Source organism: Urocitellus parryii, chromosome 4 (genome assembly GCF_045843805.1).
Source record: "Urocitellus parryii isolate mUroPar1 chromosome 4, mUroPar1.hap1, whole genome shotgun sequence".
Lineage (NCBI taxonomy): Eukaryota > Metazoa > Chordata > Mammalia > Rodentia > Sciuridae > Urocitellus > Urocitellus parryii.
Window position 1 is genome coordinate 23062598 of NC_135534.1, and position 18861 is coordinate 23081458.

At 51.3% G+C, this 18861-nt stretch overlaps 1 protein-coding gene and 1 pseudogene across 1 annotated transcript in view; both read right to left on the reverse strand.

Moving 5' to 3' along the window:
- Nucleotides 1–593, reverse strand: LOC113193785 (translation machinery-associated protein 16 pseudogene; annotated as a pseudogene).
- A 522-nt stretch (nt 594–1115) lies between these two features.
- Nucleotides 1116–18861, reverse strand: part of Accsl (1-aminocyclopropane-1-carboxylate synthase homolog (inactive) like) — a 56711-nt gene continuing 38965 nt past the window's right edge. The window contains exons 2-15 of the mRNA XM_026404874.2: nt 11091–11632; nt 9852–9911; nt 9374–9444; nt 8957–9026; nt 8661–8727; nt 7466–7563; nt 7165–7242; nt 6376–6476; nt 5120–5209; nt 4374–4419; nt 4135–4276; nt 2624–2766; nt 2384–2537; nt 1116–1437 (exon numbers count right to left, since the gene is read on the reverse strand). Coding sequence (XP_026260659.2) covers nt 1355–1437; nt 2384–2537; nt 2624–2766; nt 4135–4276; nt 4374–4419; nt 5120–5209; nt 6376–6476; nt 7165–7242; nt 7466–7563; nt 8661–8727; nt 8957–9026; nt 9374–9444; nt 9852–9911; nt 11091–11591 — 1704 coding nt within the window. The 5' untranslated portion in view covers nt 11592–11632 and the 3' untranslated portion in view covers nt 1116–1354. The remainder of the gene's footprint in view (nt 1438–2383; nt 2538–2623; nt 2767–4134; nt 4277–4373; nt 4420–5119; nt 5210–6375; nt 6477–7164; nt 7243–7465; nt 7564–8660; nt 8728–8956; nt 9027–9373; nt 9445–9851; nt 9912–11090; nt 11633–18861) is intronic.

The window sequence follows — 18861 nt, forward strand, 5'->3', positions numbered from 1 at the left end:
CTATTGGGGGGTCATTTCTTTGGCTGAGTCATTTGATTCACCTTTTAGTTCCGAGTCCCCTAAATTTTTTTGTCTACAGTTAAAATACTTTCCCTCTTGCCTTTCTTAGGAACTGCATCATTAGCACAGAGTTTTCTCATTTTAATGTTTGGCAGTTTCTTCCGATCAAAATCCCATTCCCTAAAACTTTTCAGATCCTTTGCATTTAAGATGCCTGGCACCTCAAGGCCACATCCTCCAGACTGCGGTCACTGTGCTCCATTGGCTGCTTGATAATGGAAAAGTGCCACCTTCCCCACCTGTCCCTGATGCTGGCGTGTAATTCCATCTGCTCCAGCTCACTGCTAAACCTATTTAAGTACCTTTCAACTAATTCACAAGCATCTTTGTTTGAACGCCCCAATTTGGGGGGATCCAGATGATTTTGAAACCGCTGCAGTTTTTCCACCAATAAGATGGAGACGCAAGGCCTTTTCATTCTTTTTTTTTTTCCTTGTTTGTGGGCCTTTCTCATAATCTGAGCCGATTTTCTACTACTTGGATGGATGACTTCTTTCCTGTCCTGTATTTCCTCCCTTTGGTACTTCAGGCATGGTGACATCCAGGAGGTCACAGAGAAACTCCACACTCCAGACCCAACAATCACAGACCCCAGCCGAAGCAGCTGTACTCCAGCCTGAACACGTGTAGGACCCAGAGATTGACGTTAAAATGCTTTTTGGAAAGGCAAACTCGGTAAGAACTCTGGCATTTGGAAGTAGAAATACCCACAGTCCTCCCCCCCCCACCACACCACTTAGCAGCTCCCGTGAAGGCAGACGGGATCGCGTAAGGATCCTCAAGACACTGCATCTGACACTTAGTGCTCCACCAGTCAAGGGACGCTTCTTTCCTCGTTTTCTGGTCTGCTCCAGACAGTATTTTTCACCTACAACCTGCCCTAGGACAGGAAAAATCTCATTCCCAAAGGCGATTATAAAGAATGTGAACAAAAAATAAAACAGGCATGGAATTTAAACAGGATATAGAATTTATTAGGTATTGACTATAAAAATAAAACCATCTAAATAGAAACCCCAAGAGATCCCTTACAGATCCCTTCAGGTACCTGTAGATCCTCCCACCCTAACCCCGATAAAAACACCATTTTGTATACACAAGGGCCAGTAAAGACTGAGACGCAAAACAGCCAAAGATGGCAGATGCTTAGCTTAGAGGGGCGACTGGGTCAGATGAGACGTTTCCTCCAGGAAATGTCTGTTTTGTGGTCAGTCGTCAGCTCCTGGACCAGAGGCCAACATCGGGGCTGAGCCAGCGTGTGCCTGGCAGAGCCGCTGGCCACAAGGCAGGCGATCTACTCCTTCATTGCATCCTCCAGCTCCTTCACCATCCAGTCGTAATTGTGTTCCTCTAGCGCCTGTTTGAACCGATGCATGGCTAGAGGGTCCACATGGGGACAGAGAGAAATGATATCATAGGTTTTCAGGTGGGACCCAGATGCCCCCAGGTCATCAGCGCCTCTTATGTAGGCACGTCAAACTTCAGCCCTCCTTCCTTTGGGCTAGATTCCCAGGCAACCTGTTATACCTCTGGTGGTTCTCTGTTACGGGTGGAACCAGAGACTGAACTCAGGGGTACTCAACCAGTGAGCCACATCCCCAGCCCTATTTTAGTAATAAAATTATTTAGAGATGGGGTCTCACTGAGTTGCCTAGTGCCTCGCTTTTGCTGAGGCTGGTTTTTCACTCGCAACCCTCCTGCCTCAGCCTCCTGAGCTGCTGAAATTACAGGTACGCCACCAGGCCCAGTTCTGATGTTTCTTTGGGAACTTCATTGTCATATCATTAGCCTGCCAGGCATTCAGGGTCTCTTATCAAATTCTGTACCCTGGGGCCTACCTGCTTCTTAACTCTTCAGTCTGTTTTCCACACTAGACCAGAAGACATTTCCACATGGAAATGAATGACTCTGCTATATTCCTAGCAGGTGGAACCATGCCTGGCATGTAGTGGGATATCACAATTGTTCAGATGTCACATTCCCCATGGAATAACCTGCAGAGACTCCCACAGTCACCCATCTTTCCTGGGCCACCAGCTCCACAAGGACAGGGTACCACTTCATACTAGCTTATGGTCTCAGTGCCTTGCCCAATGGCAGGTACCCAGAAGGTGTAATGAATGAATAGACTGATGCTCAAGGTGCCCATCACTTCCTGTTTACAAAGGAGCATAATGTAAAATGACAGTGAAAGCAGAAGGCCTAAAGCTAGAGGCTGCAAAGGGAAAAATAAAAATAGAAGAGGAAGATTCAGGAATTGAGTGAGAACAGTTGCTGAGGCATCTTTAAAGGATTCCAGGCCTGGGAGGTCCCCACCACTCACCCAGTTTGAGTGGAACGTGATTTTCTGCAAAGATGATGCGGAACCAGCCCGGCTCCCTACACATGTAGGATTTGCCGCGGGAGAGCATCAGCTTGTTGTCCAGGAAGCGGCGATGGAGTGCCCGTTCTTCCGCAAATGTGCACGGTTTCAGGTACTAGCAAAGGCAGAGGGACGGAGCTGAGCCCAAGATCCACCTGGCAGGTCTGCCCGAGAACACCCATCCTCACCCCCAGAGCTCACCGACTGCAAGTTGACCCAGACGTACAGGCCACAGCCATGATTGACAAAGGGAATCTTCAAGGCCCTCAGCTTCTTGGTGACGTACTTGTGAGCTGTCCGAAGCCGGGAGTGATTAGCAGGCAGGTACACTGTGTCAATCCACTCTGGAGGGGAGGAGGGAGAGCGCGGGCACAGACCTTATGCAGACCTCTGCCCAGGGTTGCTTCCCGAATATTCTTTGCCTGGGCTTCCTGAAAACGATTTCTATTCATGATGAGTGATCTGATATTTGAGCTGATGGTGTCCACATCCAATGCACCCATCTCTTACCAAGGGCCCTGGAGGACACTCTGGGCCTCTCACTGTCCAGTAGGAATGCTCCCTTGGGTTTACACCCCTGAGGTACGCCAGGGTCTTCTATGAAGGCGTTGACGCTGCTGTCCTCAGCGAGCAAGTCAGCAGGAACTCGAAACTTCCCCTGCCTCCTGCCTTGGACCTCACCCAATGGGCCGAGAGGAGCCTAGATTGGCTCAGGTTTGCTTTTAGCCTAGTTATTCTCAGCATTGACAGCAAAAAGAGCCACTTGGAGAGCTTTGAGAAGCCCCAATGCCTAGGTTATCCACTCGGTAACTAAATCAGCACAGTTTGGGGGTGTAGCTCGTACATCAGTATTTAAGCTTCAAGGTCTCCTACATCCTAGGTTGAGAAATGGTGTTCAAGGGGCTGGGATCTGGTCTGGCCAATTGTCAAAAAATCCTGATTCCATGTAAGGAAGCATTCAGTTGGATTTCTCCATTTCCCCATCCAAAGCTGAACACAAAATTTTTCTCTAAACCTACTAATCTAATGGCATGAGTTTGGTTCATCATATGGCAGGTGTTCATTTTTTGATACCTTCATTTTATTTTTAGGAGGTGCCGAGGATCAAACCTAGGGCCTCGCACATCGCTTCTCACTGTAATTCTAACTCATTTTCATTGATGTCCTTCTCTGGATATAATGCCAGGCAAGCATTCTACCACTGAGCCACAGCCTCAGCCTCCTTCCTTTTAAAAAATACCTTTATTTTATTTATTTTTATGCAGGTATTAATTTAAATCTTCCAGCCTGGCATCTGTTTTATTACAGGCAATTTAAAAAGGGGGGGGGGGGTCTCTTCTAATCTTGGGCCAAGGTATTAAAGAGGAATGCTCCTCTGAGGCACTCTCTTGGGATCCAGGGAAAAGTAAATCTGGGAGCCCAGATCTAAGCACACCAATTTACCCACATGGCTATTCTCCTTTGGCTACCTTGGAGAACAAGATTTAGCTGTATTGGAAGAGTCGAGAGGTTTCTTTATAATCTTTGCCTGAAATAAGCAGGGCCCTGGGACGGGATCATAGACGTTCACATAAATACTGAGCTAGGGGTAAACCTGAGACAACGAGCCGGGTCTAGGTGTGCAGAGGGCATGTCAGAGGCCCAAGAAAACCCAGAATTCCCCATGGCCACGAGGTCCAGCCAAGATGCTGCCCTGGGGTGGAGCTTGGTACCTCTGTCTTGGAGCAGTCGACGCAGCTTGTACTGGGTGATGCCAGAGATACCATGGAGGTAGCCAAAGATGCTCACGGCAGAGGCCACCTCTTTGTTGTGGGTGTACAGAGCACCGAAGCGGAAACCAGAGATGCCAAAATCCTAGAGGCAGAGAAGGAGGGGAAGGAACAGCGGGTTTGTTCGCTTTCTATTCCTGGATCCCCCTCCTTCCAGACCCAAGGACACAGCTGGGGCTCACCTTGCTGGTACCCCAGATCACATGGGTCCTGTCAGGGTCAGGCAAACTAGAGAAGAAAAGGGAAAAAAATAAAGTCAAAATCTATTTCCATCTGGAGGATGGCGACTTGAGTGTCTATGAGTGGAAAGGGGACAGTCGACTTAAGGCCCTTTCTAGATAACAAGGCCTAAGGGGCCCACAGTTCCAGGAACAGTTGGCCCAGTTAAGCCAGGAACATAGGTCTCCATGAAGAACCAGATGGAACAGCCCCCGAGGGCCCACTGAGTGAAGTCCAGACCCTTGCCTGGCTGACTCTCCCACAACTGGGCCACGGCCACATTCTGGCTTGGCTCTCCAGATGTTTGCTGCCCACCATTTCTAGCACACGTTGGCCTGTATTTCTTCTTGTCCCACTTTTGGTGAAGCTGTTCCTTCCACTGGCATGCCCTCCCCTTGCTTTGTTGGAATCCTATCCCCGGGGCCAAATACCACCCCTAAGAAATTTCTGTTCTTGGTCTATTTTTGCCTGCGCCAACCTTCTGAGGCACTTTAACTTGAGGCCAAGGTAGAAAGGACATCAAAGGTCAAGACAGCAGATATATGAATCGACATTTAAACTAGAAGATACTTGGGAGGGAAGATGACACTTTGGTCATGTTTACCACCTCTGTTGCCCACCTCTTAGGGCATAGCCAGGTAAGCAGATATCTCAAACTCACCCTGAAAAGCAGGCACCTCATCCCTAACCTCATCTGAGACCAACTTACCATTCTATGCTCAGAACACTGTGGAACTTGATGGATTCATCAAACACAGACAGCATGTAAATTTCATCTATGATCACATGTAGATGATGCCTATAGTTGGGTGAAAGAGGGGGAAACAAGATCTAGCTTCTCACTGTGATTTTAATGCATTTTCATTGATGTCCTTCTCTGGATACAGATCAGACGGTCCCATCACCCCAGGAGCCCATCCCAGCCTCCCAGGGGGCACAGTAAGACAAAGAAAGGTCTTGAAAAACCAGAAGAGACCTCACACCTGGCTTAGGGATACTGAGAGGGAATAAAACAAAAAAGAAACATGAGAACATCTTATCTAACCCGTCAACCATTAAGCAGAGATCACCGTCTTTGGCCTTGCCAAAGATCGTGGGGACAAGTGACCACGGACTGAAACTGTCCCAGAGTCTTTGCTCTAGTGCAGCCAGGTGTTGTCAGCCGGGGTCTGAATCCAGTCGTGGACTAGTGGGCTGTGAGCACCTGTGCACCACCCATCTGCTGTCCCAGCAATCCCTGACAGCATGCCGTCATGCCCATTTCACAGAGGAAAAGGAAATAAGGTCTAAAAATGTAAAGTTAATCCTCCAAATAGCAGGTTCAAGATCTGGTATTGACACTCAGCTCTGTGGGGTTGCTGCCCACAACTCTTGTATTTTTCCTGTCCCTATGCCCTGCCACTAATTGGCCTCAGTTAGTTCTCAAGTTTGAATAAGTCCGCATCTTCTAGAAAACAAAAGATTATCCGCCTTAACTCAGAGCTATTTCAGAAGTCTGGAGAGAACAGATGTTGGTGTGTTCTTAGGAGGGGGCGTGAAAGTTCTACAGAAATCCAGCCTCGTCTCACAAGGACCGAGAGCGTCCTCCTTGGAACCTCAGGCAAAGTAGTTGGGGAAACAGATGCTTCTGCTGTAATAAGTAGAAATGCCACAAAAAGACATTATGACTACTTCATAGATGTCTACAAGGGAAAACTCCAGAAAGGAAAGGACAACAATGTTGGGAATGGTAAGCATGCAGGCACCTCAGCCTCCAATTCAATCTCCAGAGTTACATGCATTGCTCATGGTACATAACTCTGCAAAGAACAATGTGCACCAGGAACGTTTAGGCAGATGACCTCTGGTTCTGCCTTCCTGACTACAGGTGACAGGAACTCTTTCCAGGGACACCATCTAATCTCGAGGGATAGAACTCATACCTTTTGTAAAGTGAAGTGCACACAAAATAAACACTCGGGTTACCTTTTGGCAAATTCCAGATATTCCATCAGTGAGTCTTGGGAGTAGACGACACCCAGAGGATTCTGGGGGTTGGTGAGCACAAGGCCTCTGACCTTTTTTCCCTAAAAAGGACCAAACCACAACAAAGGGAATGCAAGTCCTTTATAGCTACTCCAAATTCTGCCAAGGATCCTTCCTGGACATCTTAGTTTGATCTTTAATGTCCCTTGAAGCCCATTCTAAAGGCTTGGTGGCCAGCCTGAGGGGCTCTGGGAAGGTGGTGGGACCTTCAGGGAGTGTGGCCAAGTGGAAGGAAGTTAGTTGTTGGTGTGCCCTGAAAGGTGATGTTCATACCCTGGCTCCCTTCTAGCTCTCTTCACTTCCTGGTCACCATGAGGTGAACAGATTTCCTCTGCCATACACTCCGGCCATGATGTTCTGCCTCGCCACAGGGCCAAAGACAGTGGGGACAAGTGATCATGGAGCGAAACTGAGACAAAATAAATCCTGCCTCCTTTAGGTTATCTCAGATATCTTGTCACAGTGAGAAAAATCTAACAGATCAGGACATTCAACATAGGACACCTAATAAGGCCGAGATAGGATCTTGAAGCAGCAATTACCAAACTGCCTGCTGAGCTGGAGGAAGCAGCCGTGAGCAGGACTCTCAGCTCTTATGGGGACCTGCCCCTGATCACTGGCAGCCTCTTCTAACTTCAGGTCTTGGTGAGCAGGTTGTATCCGTCTCAGGGACTCAACTCTTTGTAAGGCCAAGCAGTGGCCCCCCTGAAAATATGATTCCTTCCTTACCTTCTGCCTAGCTTCAAGCAGGGCTTTCTCCAACTTGTCCACGGTGAGCTGGAAAGGCTCCGAGTTCTCTTCAGTTATCTGGAAGAGAGCCACTAGTGAGAAATGCCCATGGAAAAGCATCTGGATCTGGATCCTGCATCCCCATCCACCAGGGCACCAGCCCAGCATGTCATCACCCCAATTTCTCCAACCCTCCCCCCCATCACATACATGGGGACAGAATAAGGTCCCCTATACTCCCCAAGTGCCCCAGAACTATCCCTTGCCAAGGTGGGCTGAACAGTGAAGGGCCCATTCTGACCTCACTTTGCAGGTGGACGGGAAAGAGCTCAACTTTTGCATACAGGTGGGAGACAAAGGTGAAGCCACCATAGAAGGGAGTAGGGACCAGAAAGGTCTCTGGAAGCACAGAAAGACACAGCTATTAGTCGAGGCTCTGTCTGTCAGAACCTTCCAGGCCCCCCAGAATGACAGCAATCCCTTCTATCAGGGGATTGATGTTCTCGGGCTCAGGTTTCATAAAAAAAAATTTTTTTTTTGATACTGGGGATTAAACCCAAGAGTGCTTAACCATGCGCCCCATCCTCAGTCCTATTTTGTATTTTATTTAGAGATAGTGAGACCCTGAGTTGCTTAGTGCCTCTTTTACTGAGGCTGGCTTTGAACTCGCAATCCTCTTGCCTCAGCCCCCCAAGTACCTGGGATTACAAGCTTGCGCCACTACACCGGGCAAAATTTATCCATTTTTATAGGCATAATGTGGAGAAGAAAAGTCTAGTTTCCCTTTGATGGTGAAGTAGACAAGGAGAAGAGGAAGGGTCACCGTTGTGAATGGCTCAGAATCGGGGGCCTGGATCATGCTGGGCTGGCTAGTGGAAGGAACACTGGTCATCAGGAAAGTCTTGTGTGCTTCAGCCAAACACTAGAGGCCAAGGTCCATGCCCATGAAGGGCTCCTGTCATTTGGACCTGGTGACCTCCTATGTTCTTTTCTTCCTACCCATTTGGCCTCACTGATGAGCTAACCAAGGCCCCAGACTTTCATCTTGGCCACTTCCTCCCATGTAACCGGATCTCTTTAATACCTGAGCCTCTTGCTTGGGCAAAGCTAAAGAGAGATTGAGGACAGAACTCTCAGCTTTATGTGATCCAGAAATAATTCGCATTTTTTGAGAAACAGGGGATCTATAAAGCCCAAGCCAGTGACCAAGGCTCCCTGTATTACTCTTGAGCCCAGCTAGGAACATAATGATTCGGCAGCCATTGTCAACATTCCTGGGTGTCCCTCCTTGAGACCTGACATGTCTTTTTTTCATAGTAAATGAGGACTCTCCATCCCTCGCTTCCCCAGAAACAATAGCAGCCAGTGTAGACGGGCCAGCTCTTTGAGGGAAGGGCCTCGTATCAGGATGCTCTTCCTCCCCCGCCCCAGTGCCTGGCTTTTCCTGCCCATGTGCCAACATTTCACCGAGAGGGAGAGCCGAGCCGCCGACTTACCACCTGGATCGCCGAGAACCATGAGCAGGGCAGAGAAGATGGAGCAGCAGCCATTTAAAACAACCACCTGAGGACAACACACCGGGTGGGGGAGAAGAGCAGCACCCATGGAAGAAGGTGAAGATGTGGCCGTGCCATCTCCCGCCCTCTGAAGGGGACAGGCACCAGGCGCCTCCTGAGCTGGGACCCGCTGGCCTCTACTCTGCCTCGGCCCGGAGGTCTCCACTGGCTCTCCCCGTATTCCCCAGTTAATACAGAGGTTCCCCAGGATTAGAGCCCTCCCCAGGCTGACTCACATTTTCTGGATCCAGGCGAGTGGGCGCCCTGCAGTAATAGGTCAGGAACCGAGCGACTTCCTCCCGCAGGCTGTGGACAGACCCAGAGACACCTTCCTCACTCGGGGTCTAGGTGTCAGACTTTTTCAAAGGACCCAGTGTCCGACTTCAAAGAGATCTTTGCCACCTAGTCCAACCTCGTCCTATAGGTTTCTGGACCAAGGACATCACCCACCCCAGCCCAGGTGACGGGGAGTCCGTGAAAGCCGGGGTTTGGAGTTGGAGGCGAGGCTAGGGCACCTCAGGCTGCCTCCTGCCGAGGTTCCTCTGCAGGCATTTCCTGGAAGTTGTTACTCAGAAAGACAAGAATAGGGCATGTCAAATCCCTCCCTGGGTGAAGATCCGTGGGCCAGGATCCTGGGGGTGCAGGTCACTTACAGTGGGTGCCCTCTCCAGTCGGAGTACTGCAGCAGGTCCTCCTCAATGCAGTTCATGTCATTCTGACACAACTGTTGACAAACGGAGCTTGAAGCAGCTGAACAGGGTAGCCCAGGAGACCTCGGCCCACTCCCAGTCTGCATGCAAGTGTCTGCTGTCCACTTACATGGCCTCCCAGAAGAGGCGTGGCACTAACGCTGCCCACTCCTTCGTGAACAGACGCCCCATCTTGTCAGATTATGCACAGAAATGTCCCATTGGGAAGTCGGCGACAACCTCCCCACCCCAAAGCTTCCTTGGCAGCCTACCAGAGAATACCCCTGGCCACCGCCAGCAAGGCCCGGAGGTTAGGGTGCTGTTCTAGAAGCTCTCCGTCCACTGCCTTTCCCCGTGTTCTACTCATCTCCCCCATGAGGCCGAGGAACATGCTAGAAGACTTGAAGGGGCGAGTCTCAGCACAGCTCAGAACTCGACTTACCCTTTCGGTTATCAGATCCACGCAGAGCTTGTTCTCACTGACACCAAGGTTAAGAAAGCCCTGGAGGTGGAAGAACCTGAGATCAGCCTCTGGTAACCCTGCAGACACGCCAGTAAATACTCTCAGGTGAGCTCAAAGGAAGTCTCGCTGCCCCCTGAGGCAACTCAGTCCATGTTTGACAACTTTAAGCATTTAGACCTTTCCAAGGACCAAAATCTTACAGCCTGCCAATTTCCTCCTTTAGAGCCACAAAGATAATGGTAGCTGTATTGTGTCCCATCTACCAGTCACTGGGTTATCACGTGCCGGGTGCTGGACTCAGTGCTTCACAGTGAGCAGCCTTAACTTCTGAGAAGAGGGTCTTCAGTGAGCAAAAAGAGTGAAGATGAGAAAAGTGGAACAGTCAACCAGCCATGTGACCTCGTGTGATGGGCAGAGCGCCACCTGCCTGACCTGGACCCTGACCACCACGGGCCCTGACTGGTCTCCATCTCTGCTCTTACAGGTCAGGACGTCTCCAGGAGATGTGGCCCTTCACAGAGCAAGAGAGACGGCCCACCGAACCCCTTGGGAAACAGATGGCCTTTGGCCACACTTCCCCGAGATGGGGACAGACAGGGGATGCGTGGCTAGGACTGGCCTCCACCTTTAGCTGAAGAGCTGTTGGCTCTCCTTGTTGGAGACTTTTGTCCCCTTGTTCCACCCATAGAGCAGCATCTTAACAGCTCCCGCCCACTGCTGTCTGCACTTCCTGCCATGGCACTCACTGTCCCTCTTGGGCCACAGGGGCCTTCTTTCCAAGCCCTCCCTCTGGGAAGCTTTTATGGACCCTGCTGCTCCTTCCTGGAAGGGACCCAACAGGGCTGGCTGGGTCGGCCTTTAAGACCCTTTCCCAGACCACCTGAACCGGGGCCCCCTAGGGCTCTCAAAGCATTCACGTTTGTTTCCCTGCTGGCCGACCACAGCCACCACACACCACATTCCACAGGCCAGCGTGGCTCTCCGCAGTGACCCGAGGGACTGACTCCTAGGGGTTACGAGTTGGGACTTAGGGAAAGGTGGTGGGGGTAGAAACCCAGGTCCCATTCTCCAGCTCCCTGGGCCATGCCACCTTATCAGCCTTGCTGGAAGGAGACGACCAGGGCTCATCGGGTGTGAAAGGCAAGATGGCAGACAGCATTTGGCACAGGACTCAGTACATCCCAGGGATGGGGCCTCCAAGCTGTCCCCTGTTCTTACCAAGGGGTTCTTCTCCTCGTGGTATTTGTCTTGCAGGTAGGCATCATAGTCCTGGAAGTGTGACTGGTAAAAGTCAGAGATGTCCACCCCGCGGTTGGACAGGACGTGACTGACGAACGAAGGTTGAAAACTACTTTGCCAAACTGGCTGGTCAGGTTGCCTAGGTGATGGGGACTTCTTCCAAACCTCTTGAGAGTTCAGGGAAGGGAGAGACTCGTGGAGCCTCTGGTCCGCTGCAGCCTCAGTCCACAGGAGGCTGATCACCTGGCACACAGTATCGTTTATGACATCCTCCTGCTCACGGACAACTTGAATGCGATTTGCTTCTTCCAGTGACTGGGCCTGCCTTTGCCTGGTTGTCAGCTTCACGAAGTGATCCCCTATGGTCTGCTGCAAGTTGAGCATCAACTCCAACAGCTGAGCATAGATGCCCCTGTCTCGGAAGTCCATGCCACTCTTCTGGTTACAAGGTGTGGGGTCAGCATCCAATGGGTTACTCATACTTCAGGAAATTTTATTGTCCTCAGAAGACTGACTGGAACCTACGAGAAAGAGAACATGCACCGACACCAAGGAGATTCTCCCTGCCTCGGGTCCAGGCAGGGGTAGGGTCAGAACTTCTTGATCTCAAGCTCATCACTGGATCTTTCCAGAGCTCTGCCTCCGTTTCAGGTTCAGAGTGGTTCGGGAAATGACCTACTCATGTAAGGGCGATGCCCAAGTGACCAAGCACAGACACTAGTGCACCTCAATCAAGTGGCATTAGAAGGAGGTCTGGGAAAGAGCCTCAGGGCCCAGTGAGGAAGGGGACTGAACAGGTGCTCTCGGTTTTCCATCCTGTGCTTCAACCAGAGCCTGCTTTATCGGGATCTAAATAGCAAAACCAGATTCTGCTGTGGAAATTCAGCCCTTCTCTTTACTGGTTTCCCCCAAGTTTGCCAGACCAGGTACCCAGTCCTTCCATCGTATCTCACATGGCTTCCTGTTAATGACTTCAACCTACTTGCTAGGAAGCTGCCTTAGGCTCACATCACTAGTGACCAGAGCCTGAGAAGATGCTTCTCAAACTCCGAGTCCACCAGAGTCACCTGGAGGGCTTGTTAGGCCACAGGGGGTGGAGCCAAACCACTGGACTTTGGTTCAGTATGTCTGGGGCCAGACCCGGGAGTCCTCATCTCGACCAAGTTCCCAAGACCACACATGGAGAATATCGGACTGTTCAAATCAACATTATTTCTGAAAACATGAAAAAAGACAGGTGATCTTCTTAAAGCCTTAAAGAATCAAAATAAATTAGATCGCAAGAATCTAGAAGGTAAGGCAACTTGAGGCAAACAGCTCTAATTCTTTCAGACAATGTCCATATCACCAGATAACAAGACCCATTTCCCAAAATCGAGACTTACGCCGCTTCCACTAAGTGCTACAATTTCAAGTTCTTTTTCCATGAACATCCCTCCCATGAAATACAGCCTTATTGCTGCTTCTCCAGATTTATGGCACCAGCACTTCAGATACTAAATGCTCCTCCCAGCCTCTCCAAACCATGTCGTCTGCTTGAGATGTTCCCATGGCAACCTCTATTTTTCCTCCATGACCCTTAATATCATACTTGTCCAGTGTATGCCCAGACCAGCCATCACCGTCACAGCCTTAGCACAGTGCCTGGCACACAGCCGACAGACCCAGCTACTGAGCAGGAGAAGCCCAGCCGCAGTTGGTGAAGACAGGAGCCAAGAACTAAGACCTGGCTCATGGCCGATGGAGCAAGGGCTGCGGAAGCCACAGGACAAGGCCGTGCCCAGGCTCATGGTGCAACCCTCACCAACAGTGGTACAAAGACCGTTGTTCACCAGCCAGGGGATCACACTATTGAGAAAGTCTTTGAACTACTGGGTGTCTACACCTAGAGTAACCCTTTATCCCACAAGCAGAACTTTCTAGCTTGTCTGAACTCACTCTCCCACAAGGAAGAGGGTACCTCAGTGGGGCCCTCAGCTCTGGGTAAGGCACCCGTCCTTGGGGACTCCTGGACAGCATGGAGAGGCGCTTCAGGGAATTCCCTTAACTTTCCACAGGCAGCATTAATCATCTCTGCGGAGCCTGAGGAGAGCTAGTAGGAAGGCCAAGATGGCAGCGGCGGCCCTCACAACAGGGACGAGTTCGTCACCTTCACCCAGGCCTAGACTCACACATCAAGGGTCTCCATCCCGCGTCACCTAAGAAAATCAGAGACGGCAGCTCTGTGGACAGTTAGAGGACTTCTCAAACAGAAGACAGGGCAGAAAATGGGGGTCACAGCAGGCAATGGGAAGGAATGATTTTCCTGAAAAATGTGTTTTCTGGAAAGAAGCGAGCAGCGGCAAGACCAGGAGGAAGCCTCGAGGTCAGCCCTCTGCCCAAACTTGCCTTTGGTACAGGAAAAGGGAAAGCCAGAGTCAGAGGTCAAGGGTCGGACGTTCTATTTCTCCTCCAGCAGAAGCAGAGGCTAGAGGAGAAATGAGGCATTTTTTTTTAAGAGGTGGATTTCATGAAAATCAAAGGGAGAAGAGCGGTGTAGGGAAAGGGGACGGAGGGCCTGGAGGAGGGACGGAAAGGGGAGGAGCTACAGGAAGAAATTGACAGAACAGTGTCAGGTGCAGGCATGTCTGTCACAGTGAATTCCACTTTCAGGTACCAATGTGCCAATTAAACAAAATCAATTAACAGGAACACCAACAGTGTGTGTGTGTGTTGGGGGGTAGCACTGGAGACCAGAATGGAGCAAATTAAATGTATTTATGAATGTCAAGATGAATCCCCCAACTATGTGAATCATAATGCACTAATTAAAATCCTTCACCAATGACGCTGTTCCACAAGGCAACGTGCCCCTAAGATTCAGCCCTAATTGCCTCTCACTGGGGCGCACAACCCTTTCCTCCAGTCTTCTTGGCTAGTCCTTGGTTTCAGTGTTCCTTGGCTTCCCATCGCCTGCCTCCGGGTTGTCACTCAGGGACCTCAATGGCAGCTACCAGCAATGCCTCAGATAAGATCAGCTGCTGCCAACTGCCCCTGACAAGCGCTGAGGGACCGACCTTGAACTGTAGAAGCTGGGAACATGTCAAAACGGGTAGGAACGGGCTGCCCTCCTGTTCCTTACTGTGCGGGCGCGTGACTCTGGTCTAGGACCCTCGTAGGCATCACCTGATTTCCAAAATGGCTCTTTGAAGAAGCTACCACTGTTAGCCTCACTTTATAGGTGAGAAACCAGAGGCTCAGGAGAATGAAGTGAAGCACACAAAAGGGGCCCGTTTGATGGGGGAGCTGTAGGCCACCTCAGTCAGCTGCCGAGACCCCAGTGTGCCCTTCAGGCCATCCGCTCAGAGGCCTCTTCTGGGAAGAGTGCGCAGGCCCTCAGTGCTTGGCCCTCCCTTTTGGGATGCCTGGGCCCCTGAGCCCCAGGCACAACTTGGTGCAAAGCTCCTCACTCACTGCCCACCCCAAGGCCTGCACCACCCACCACCCACACTTACCTAGTCTGTGTTCACCCAACCTTCACCAACCTAAACTCCTTCCTCGGGATGAAAAGTGTCCTTACAGGTCAGGGCTGAGACCCGGCGCAGCCCTCCTCTCACTAAGCTTGCCTCAAGTTCTGCCCTGAAAGCTCTGCTTTTAAGCACAAGGTGGTTTCATGGGTAATAATAAGATCCATCCTTTCCTGGGCGTCTCCCCAGGGAATCCTTATTACCTCAAATGCCTTTCTTTGCACCATTACAGAGAAATGGCTTAGCAAGGAACCACGTCCTGAAGCCTGGGCTCTCAAGCTTGAAGGGTATGAGCATCACCTGGAGATCTCAGAAAATACCAGGCCCAGGCCCTTTGAAGGAGTTAGGGCCTGGGCCTGTGTGCTTTACCCAAGCCCCCAAGTGACTCTAACTTAGCAACCACTGGGGACTACTGCAGCAGGGAAACCCAATTACAGCGCAAATGAGCTTCTAATTGTTCCCTGTTTCTGGGGAGGCCATGATTTGAGAGCAGGTTGAAGTGAGTTAACCCAAAGCAGGAAGGAAAACTTGGCCAGGGAGGAGGGGGCGTCTCAGGACGGCTGGGTCCCTCCTCCAGGCCCATCTGCACGTGTGTGGCCTTGGCAAGCTGACCCAGCCCTTCTGATTTTCCCTTTCTTCTTGTTAAAGATGGAGGTAATAAAATCTCTCTCTTGGGAGGTGATGTGAGACCCAGGGGAAGGCTGTGCACATGCTGTGTACAGGGCAGGTAGAACCGCCACGTGAGGGGTGTGGTGGGGTTGTCAACTGTGCTCAGCAGCTCCTGGTCAGCCAGAAGCAAAGCCAAAAGCAACCTGTGGCCCCAGGAAACCGTGCTCTGTGACTTCCCCCCTCCCCCAAGCACTGGGGACTGATCCTGGGGTCTTGCACGTGCTAGGCAAGCTATATCCTCAGTCCTGTTCTTCAATTTTATTTTGAGACAGGGTCTCACTGATTTGCCCAGATGGGCCTCAAACTTACAAACTGATGCCTCAGGCTCCTGAGTAGCTGGGATTGCAGGCATGTGCCACGGTGCCCAGCTATTCTCAAACTTTAAAAGGTGCTTATTTAAAATACAAACGCCTGAGCTCCATTAAGGTTTTGTAATTCAGGTCTATTGTTGGGTCCAGGAATCTGCACTTTAAAATAAGCATGGCAGGTGACCCTGGACACTCGACACCTGCCATGGAGACTCCACTCTTGGGGGAGCATGAGCTGTGGGCAGGCACTCTACCCAGAGGCAGGGCCTCACGTTTCCCCCACCCTGGCTGCACGGACAGCCCATCTCCGCCTTCGTTGGTTCACCTCCCATCTCTCTGTCACCTGTTAGAACATTTACTGCAATGTTCATCTCATTCATTAAAAAATACAACTGGAAACAGTCCACTGAGCATCTCTTGGGTATCAAGCACTTGTTAGAGTCTGGGATTATCAAAATGAAAGACAGTTTCCTAAATTCAAGGAGTCCTCGAATAAGCTTCCTAGAGTCTGGTCACCTCTTTCCTTGACACAAGACACTTCAGTGGTTCCCTTACAGAGGCAGCAAATTCAGACACCCCCAGGGACACAAAGTGTAACACACACGAAACTGACACAAGACAAGGGAAGACAGGGGAGGACGCTGGTGAAATGCAGCTGCCACCCCTCCTATATGCATTCCAGATCAAAAAGCAAAAAGTGGCTGGGTGCTGGGCACACCCCGGAAATCCCAGCAACTCAGGAGGCTGAGGCAGGAGGATCGCAAGTTTGAGGCCAGCCTGGGCAACTTAGTGAGCTCCTGTCTCAGAAGAAGCAGGACTGGGGATCTAGCTTGGTAATAGAGAACCCTGGGTACTGCAAAAAAAAAAAAAAAAAAAAAAAAAGATACATATCTATCTCTCAGGCAGATAGGGCTTCAGGGTGTCGGCTCTTGCTCACGTCCACTGCCTGGACTGCTCTGCCCCAGACACCTGCCTGGCTCCCTCCCTCCCTCCCCTCCTTCCCCTCTTTACCCAGATCTCACCTTCTCCCAGAGGACCACTGTCACCACCCCTGAACTCTGAGACCTGCTCCTCCCCGTCACAGCGCCCTGGCTTCCCCTCCAAAAGCATTATCTGACTGACTCATCGTGTCATTATTTATGCCCAGATGCTTCAATGCTGATGTCCAACGCTTTCAATCTCTAGAAAATCAACCACAGGAGGACAGGGGTCTTCAACTGTTTTGTTTACTGATATTCATACAAAGAAGGGCGTCTGGCCACGGAGGAACTCAGTGATTGCTGAAGTTTGGATCTGAAATGTCCCCCAAAGACCTATGTGTTATTAAAGGCTCTGGGGAAGTGGAGACCTCTATGTCGGGACCCTTGGGAGGTCTTAGGTCATCAGGGTGCATAATGTGCCTCAGAATGGGGAGGGGGGACTGTCTCTTCCGCTCTCTCTCCAGCTTCTTGGGTGCCAAGAAGAGAGGGCTTTCCCCGACCCCAGTCTCCCACTTGCCCCAAAGCAGCAGGCCAACCTTCCATGGGTAGAGACCTCTGCTCTTGGAGCCAAAATAAACTCTTTCTCTTTCTGAAGCTGATTCTCTCAGGAATTGTTAGAGCAGCAGAACGTTGTCTAACAAGGTCTGAGAATAAATGGGTAAATGAATGAGTAGATGAGGCATGGACGGATGGTGAATATCAAAGTGCCACTGCTGGAGGCTGGGTCCCTTCGGTTCTGGAAGCTTCTCTGGTCTACTGCTGTCACGGGTCTAAGTCACAGAGGGGTTCTTGGTTAGTGTGTGCTGAACACTCATTTGTAACCAACATCGATTAGCGACCAACAATGAAAATAAGGGAATCGTCCAACTGTAGGGACCTGGAGAATGTTGACCAGAGATTTTGCCGGAGGACCACCCTCCAGCCCTTCCTGGGAGCGCAGAGCCGCACCATGACGCGCCAACAGAGGTCGCTGGAACCTCGTTTTTCTTGTCCGCGTGGAAAAGGGAGAGACGGCGGTGCAGACGCGGAGAGGCAGCGGGTGAGAGGAACGAGGAACGGCAAGGCCAAGCGATGGCGGGCCACCCTTCCCAGGGAGCAGCCGGCGTCCGTCACCGAGGGCGGGCGCGGACGCGCAGGCTGCGCGGGACTGCAGCGGGCCAGGTGCGGCGCCCGGGGCGCCCGGCCCTTCCCACCCGCTGCGCCCCCTGGCGGCTGTTGGGACCTGGGAGAGGCGAGCCTTGGCCCAGGTCCCACAACTGGAAGACCTCTGGATGGGACTGGAAATCGGGATTCGGCAGAAGAGTTGTGGCATCTCCGCGCCCAAAGCAAACAGGATCCCAGGTCCAGCCCCTGGCTTGGCCTGAGTCAGGCGGCCGTGGGCTCTAAGGTGGAGGGAGGTGGCGGAGGTGGGGACTGGCCACACAAATTTACTCCAGAGGGAGCAGCCTGGCAGGCCCAGGTGAAGGCAGGTGGAAAGAGGCCGCAAATGCCCCTCTCGGCCCATCTCAGAGAAGGGCAGCACTGAACCTGAAGCCCAGACAGAGGCGGGGTCCCCCACAGGGTCCCTGAGACGACCCCAGGTGGTGCACACCTGTTCTGATGCGGCTCTCTTGGCTCCGATGGGGCCCAGGGCCACATTACAGGCCTCCTAACTACTCAGTAGGAAAGCCCCGAGGCTCACTTAGGAGGGCCAAACTGGGGCCAAGGTCGGCTACTTGCTTTGGGTGGACTGCAGGCCCATCTGAAGCCAGGGCCAGCATGTCCTCTGTCCAGATTCCTGGACTACAGGGACAGTCCCCTAATAATTTCATTAGGGCTGGCCTGGTCTGTAGGTTATGTGAGGTTCCCCGGTGTGGGGAGCATGAGGAGAAATGTCACAATGTCAGTCACCCAGCTAGTTGCAACCCTGCTGCCCTCTGGGGAATAGTCTTCCTTAAACCACTGGCCTTGCGGCCTGTTCTGCGAAGGCACTGAAAGCCCCCACCACAGCCCAAGCTCTGGCTGTTCTAAGAGGTTCTGGGAGTGGCACTCACACGGGACCAGGTCATAAAGACCCTGGAGAGGAAAACTAAGCCTTTGCTCTACTTATTCCTACTCTTCACTGATGGGGGCTGAGCTTACAGTAGGTGCCAAATAGCTGCTTTTTTTACTTGTTTACTGTTTACAAGGAAAAACAGATCGACAAAGCAGTGCTCTGTTTCCAGGAAATTTTTTACCCAATTTGAAAATGACATCTGTGTCCTATTGGACAATAGAGAGGAGCAAATTTGCATTATTCATTCATTCA